At 45.7% G+C, this 6126-nt stretch overlaps 1 protein-coding gene across 1 annotated transcript; it reads right to left on the reverse strand.

Annotated features, from left to right (window-relative positions):
- Positions 1 to 1650: 1650 nt before the first annotated feature.
- LOC128278973 (uncharacterized) lies at positions 1651 to 4485 on the reverse strand. The gene is made up of 2 exons (XM_053017696.1): positions 4393 to 4485; positions 1651 to 1983 (listed from the first exon to the last, which is right to left on the reverse strand). The coding sequence occupies exons 1-2, from the start codon at positions 4483 to 4485 to the stop codon at positions 1651 to 1653; spliced, it is 426 nt and encodes a 141-aa protein (XP_052873656.1).
- Positions 4486 to 6126: the final 1641 nt, after the last annotated feature.

The following is a 6126-nucleotide window of genomic DNA, read 5'->3' on the forward strand; positions in this document are numbered from 1 at the left end:
CGATTAATCGAATCAACTTTAATTGACTGTCAATATAGGAATAAATGTTAGTCATATACTTTCCCAAACAAACATGAATTACCTGTGTGCCGTCCGATTTGAGCCAAACTCTTGGAAGAACAGCAAACATAATTCTAAGCCCTAGTACTCAAGTGATCGATACGTTGAAGGAAATCATGAAATCGATAGCCGATGAATCATTGCTGGGGAACGTCATCACGTCGTTGAATGCTAAGAAACCTATGTGATATTGCTGTGTTAAACAGAATGCCTGCTACTCGGACATTCTGTGGACGAAAACTACATTTTGATCTACTCCACCGTGATGCGTCCAGCGTATGAGGCATTGTGACGGACCGGATCGAACCCACTGTGGATTGGAAGCGGGCCGATGTTTCCACTCGATCTGTTTATCATTTCGAAGAACGAAGGATTCATTTCAATCTGTGGTTCGTTCTGCCTTCGACACACGATGGTTGTGAAATGAACATTCTTGGACGCTTCTTATGGAGAGCCAAAATTGAAACCGACGAATAGTGATTCTTGATTCGATGTTGAACTCCAAAAACTCGACCCTTCCTACTGGAACTCCTTCGATCACCGTAAATCGGTTGCCAGTGGCCAGTAGCAGTCACTTCCAATGGCAGGCATCTGGGGTCAGTTAATTGCTTTTTTCTATTTGTTTTACAAGCTGAGCTATCTGCTGAAAACGAACACCTCCATTTAATGGCTAATGGGTTCGTCCTCCAAACAGGTTTTTTTTGGAAGCGGCTCCACAAACCGTTGATGGTTTCAAAGTTTTTGGCTGCGTGCACAAGACACGACCATGGTACGAACGCAGCCAGTCATTAGTGTTTCATATTGCATACACGCAGGGGCATAATGTGCGCACGATACATTTAGTACAATGTGTTCTACATCACATGTTTTTGAATTACATAACGGAAAAGGCTTAACACGTTCCAGCGATTAATCGAATCAACTTCAATTGACTGTCAATATAGAAATAAATGTTAGTCACATACTTTCCCAAACAAACATGAATTACCTGTGTGCAGTTCGATTTGAGCCAAACTCTCGGAAGAACAGTAAGGAGTATTCGAAGCCCGGTAGGTAATGTTCAAGTGATCAACACGTTGAAGCAAATCATGAGATTGAAAGCCTATGAATCACGCCGCTGGATGCTAACAAAATCATTTGACATTGGTGTGTTAAACAAAATGCCTGCTACGATTCTAATTAAATTTTTCACCATGGCCTTACTAATACTGTTGACGAACGCTACAAAAGAGCATCAACTTAAAGTTTTGCACTCTAGTTGATGTGGAATGTCAGGGTTCGAGCTGACGTCTTTCGCACAGAAACCGATTAATCGGCGCAGCGCAGACGGATGATCTACAGACGAGCCTCAAACAAAAAGGTTATTTTTTCAGATTTTTTTTATTTCAAAAATAATAATATTACATTCAGCGAATACACAGCGTTCCTCCGTACGTTGATGGCGAGGTAGAAGTGGTGAAAGAATTGAGCATTGGTAGAATATGTTTTCGTCTTCGATGGGTACTAAAGCGGATTCCGTCAAAAGTGCCGATTGCAATGCGGACCGTGGGCAGAAGCGATCTGCTTAACTATACTACACTCGCGCAGCTATCACCAACGACGGTGATGATGATGGTGGCGAGGATAATAATCGCCGTATCCTCCATAACCGCCTCCATAATCTCCGTACCCGCCATACCCATCGCCGTATCCTCCGTATCCTCCTCCGAAATCTCCACCAAATCCTCCAGAGATGTCTACTTCGAAGCCTCCACCGAAATCTCCGAATTGAGCCGTTTCGGCGCCAACCAAATCGTCGCCACCGTCATCTTCAGCCCGCACCAGGAGCACCGCACGATTTTTCGGAGTTTCTATCGCTTGCGAAAGCTCTGCGGCAGGCATGGCCCAGGCGACGGCCATCAGGCAACATAACACGACAACAAACTGAAAGAAACAGATGAGAGAAGCATTAGAATGCTTCTAACGACACTTTGAGGGACCAAGAAATGACAAAGTCCCAGATATCACTTAATAACTTTATTTTGTGGCACACTTCTACACACCTTGAACATGATTAAACTATTTTCCGTATTCGGTTCTGCACGGCACACTACACGACAACGTATCTCCGATAGAACTGGCGGGTCTTTGACGAACGTCGAAACGAAACTGTTGCCAAATCGGCCGACCGGTCGTAGTATTTATACCACCGGTCCGGTCCAAAACAAATCGAAAAATTCACAAAGTTGTTCAGATGGCGCGTGGGATGGGACGAAGAATTACGCAGTGTGGGGCCGGTCCATTCCAACTCTTTGTCCCTTCCTGGGTTGATTACGGCTACGTTCTCGACCGTAGCCTGGCTGGAGATACCGGAGGACTCCGTTGCGGTTATTCGTGTGTGTGTGTAACGTCGGGGCGAGGTCGTCAACGAAGATCAAGACACGGAGACCACCACTCCGGTTTTGGGTGGGTCGAAGATAGATGAGCCGGATTGGGACCAATTTAGATACGGTTCCGAGGCGGACGGTGGAGGAAGGTGTCCGGGGACGATTGTCGGATGTGGATATAAACAAAAAATGGAGCTCACAAAAGGCTGTACGATTCATCCTTGTTTTTGTTAGAACTGTTCTGCTTCAGCTAGGCATGTAAACAATATGTCATACGCAAACAACGTGTGGTTATAAGAGAATTGGTGTCAAAAAATAATTAAAACAAACAACAATTCTCGGCTCCACTCGTAACCGGTTCTCATTTGTCTATCGTTTCGATCCGCGTGCGTGTCATTCACAATCGTGCTCGTCGTCTGGTGCGGGTTCGTCGCTTCAACGTCTGCCGCAGTTCTTTGATTCCTTCGAAGCCCAGGGATTGGATTTTTTTGTTGGGTTTTTCCGTTTACCCGCCAGGGAACTCGTTTGCGAGGTTTGGTTCGTGAACCGGTCAGAAGACAATCGCGAGGTGTATTGGAAGCGTAATTCTAGGTTTTTATGTATTTAGAATCCAAATAACTCAGTTAGGTGTAAACGACTCACCTTCAACCCACATTGAACAACGCCTATCTCACCCCGGAATTGAAAAGTGATTCCAAAGTGGTTTCGCGATTATGATCTTCGCGCTTGGACGACCGACAAGATAGGCCGGTAATCTTAGTAGTATCGGTGTCATGCTACGAAGTTCTACCGAGCGGGCTATTCAGTGGGGAAGTCTCGGTAGCATCGACCACTCTACTCCACCCTGAGATGGAGTGTGTCCAGCGTATGAGGCGTTGTGGTTGACCGGAACGAACCCACCGTGGAGTAGAAGTTGGTCGATGTTTTTGTTCGAAATTGTTTACCATTTCGAAGTACGGTAGATTCGTTTTAATCTGTGTTTCGCTTTGCTTTAGACACTCGATGGCTGTGAAATGGTTATTCCTGAACGCTTTTTATTGCGAGCCAAAGTTGAAACCGACGAATGGTGATTCTTGATTCGATGTTGATGATAAATTAATTATTATTCGATGAGGTATCGCATCAAGCCATTAAGTAGCGTTGTCTCGATGTTGTCTTCCGATGCCGTGTTGAGAAGCAAGAGATCGTTTGGCAGAGTTGGTTAAAATACGATTTTGCCTTAAAATCCACTTGCGCGAATTCGATCGCATTGACCACGATGATTGTCCAACCCTGGGCCTACAGCACCCTCGGTGGCTGTTTCGTTCATTTGTTGCGAGCTACCCATTTTTACTTAATTGGACGTATAAACCCATCAAGCAACGAAAACAGTAACGACCCGGAGGTAGCGTGACTCGGAAGAGTTGAGCTACAGAACGATCAAAGGGCAACTCTAGGCACCATCCTCCACAAACTCGATCACTTCCTAATGGAACTCCGTCGATCACCACAGCTTCTTTTGCTCGACGCAGCTTGCCTGACCCAGGCAGTTCCTGACAATGTGGCCATTAGTAGTTACTTCCAATGAGAGGTTGTGCGGTTATCTGCGGACAGTTAATTCTTTTTTTATTTGTTTTATATGGTTACGTGTCTGCTGAAAACGAACACCTCAAATGGCAAACAGGTTCGGACGGGTTGATATTGGTGAAAAACAGAATGCCTGCTATGATTCGAATAAGGATTAAATCTTTCACCGTGGTCTGCTAACGAATGTTACAAAAGATGTTCTCTTATCACACTTTTTATTTTTAAAATAATGTTCCAGCGAATAAATAGCGTTCCTCTATAAGCTGATGGCGAGGTAGAAATGGTGGAATGGGTTTTTGTCTTCGAATTTTGTTTTGTCGATTAAAGTGTGGACCGGTTCCAGAAAGTATCTGCTTAACTTTACTACACTAGCACAGCCATCATCATCGTCATCACCAACCTTGGCCTTGGCCGTATCCATCGTATCCCCCACCCCAACCACCGTTTCCATCATAACCTCCACCACCATATCCTCCGGCGTAATCTCCGCCATACCCTCCGCCGTAATCTCCGCCGTATCCTCCACCAAATCCTCCACCGTAGCCACCCCCGAATTCACCGCCGTAATCTCCGAAGCCTCCGCCGCGTTGAGGCATGGCCCAGGCGATGGCCATCAGGCAACATAACACGACACCCAACTGCAAGAAACAGGTGAAAGAAGCATTAGAATGCTTCCGAACACTCCAAGAAATGCCAAAGTTCTAGTCCCAGATAACACTCGGTAACTTTATTTTGTGACCGCTCCAATCGTTGCCAGAGTATTCCAACAAAACTTGAGGCCACATTTCTACACACCTTGAACATGACTAATTTCTTTTCTGGATTCTGTGCTGCACACCACACCACGCAACAACGTATTTCCGAGGGAACTGGCGGATCTTTGACGAACGTCAAACTGAAACTGTTGCTAAAATGGACGACCGGTCATAGTATTTATACCACCGGCGGTCCAAAACAAATCGAAAAATCCCCCAAGTTGTCCGGATGACGCGTGGGATGGGACGAAGAATTACGCAGTGTGGGGCTTGGCCGTTCCAACTCTTTGTCCCTTCCCGGGTTGATTACGGCTAGGCTCACTTCTGCTTCGCGGGACCTCAACCTGGCTGGAGATACCGGAGGACTCCGCTCCGGTTTCTTGCGTGCGTGTCGCATGGGGGCTTGGGCTTGAGACTAATTTAGACAATGGATGTAAACAAAAAATGGAGTTTGCAATTGGCTATACGTGTCATCCGTTTTTGTTAGAAGCTGTTCTGCACCAACGAGACATGTAAACAATAAATTACACGCAAACGACGCGAAACAGACATTGATGAAACGAGCATGCAAAGGTGGTATAAAAAAATAATCAAAACAAACAACAGTTCTCAGGTCCAGTCATAACCGGTTCTCATTTGCCGGCATTTGGATCGAGACGATATCCGCGTGCGTGTCATTCACAATTGCGCTCGTCCTCTGGTGCGGGTTCGTCGCTTTTGCTTCCGTCGCAGTTCTTTGATTCCGTTGAAGTCCGGGGAGTGGATCGTTTGTTTTGGGTTTTCCCATCGAGCTATTCGGTTACTCGTTTGCGAGGTTTTGCTCGTCAGCCGAGCAGAATACAATCGTGAGATGTTCAGGAAGCCTAATTTTAGTAATCAGGTGTATTCGACTCACTAGTAACCCACATTGCCTAACGCCGATTTTCAGCGGCTGATTCCGATTCACCGAGGAAGATACTCCATCTTCTAAGATACTACATCCGCTCTGAGATGATGTGTGCTCAGTGTTTTTGACCGACCGATCCGATGGCTGTGAAATGTTATATTCTTGGACGCTTCATATGGGGAGCCAAAGATTAATCCGATGAATGGTGTTCATTTGTTGACAGCTACCAAATTTTTACTTAATTGGACGTCTAAACCCACGAACCATCGGAACGACCCGTAGCGTGACTCGCAAGAGTTAGTATACAGAATGATCAAGGTATGGGTAACTCTAGGAACCATCCTCCAAAAACTCGATCACTTCCTAGTGGAACTCCGTCGATCACCGCAGATTTGTTACCAGTGGCCAGTAGCAGTCACTTCTAGTAGCAGGTATCTGGGGGGTCAGTTTATTGTTTTTTTCCTATTTGTTTTACAAGGTAAGCTATCTGCTG

Source organism: Anopheles cruzii, chromosome 2 (assembly GCF_943734635.1).
Source record: "Anopheles cruzii chromosome 2, idAnoCruzAS_RS32_06, whole genome shotgun sequence".
Taxonomy (NCBI): Eukaryota; Metazoa; Arthropoda; class Insecta; order Diptera; family Culicidae; genus Anopheles; species Anopheles cruzii.

Coding starts and splice junctions, on each gene's coding strand:
- LOC128278973 (XM_053017696.1), bottom strand. CDS start 4,485: ATGGCGGAGATTACGCCGGAGGATATGGTGGTGGAGGTTATGATGGAA. Junction 1,984..4,392: donor TGGATACGGCCAAGGCCAAG/GTTGGTGATGAC, acceptor TGTTTCTTTCAG/TTTGTTGTCGTGTTATGTTG.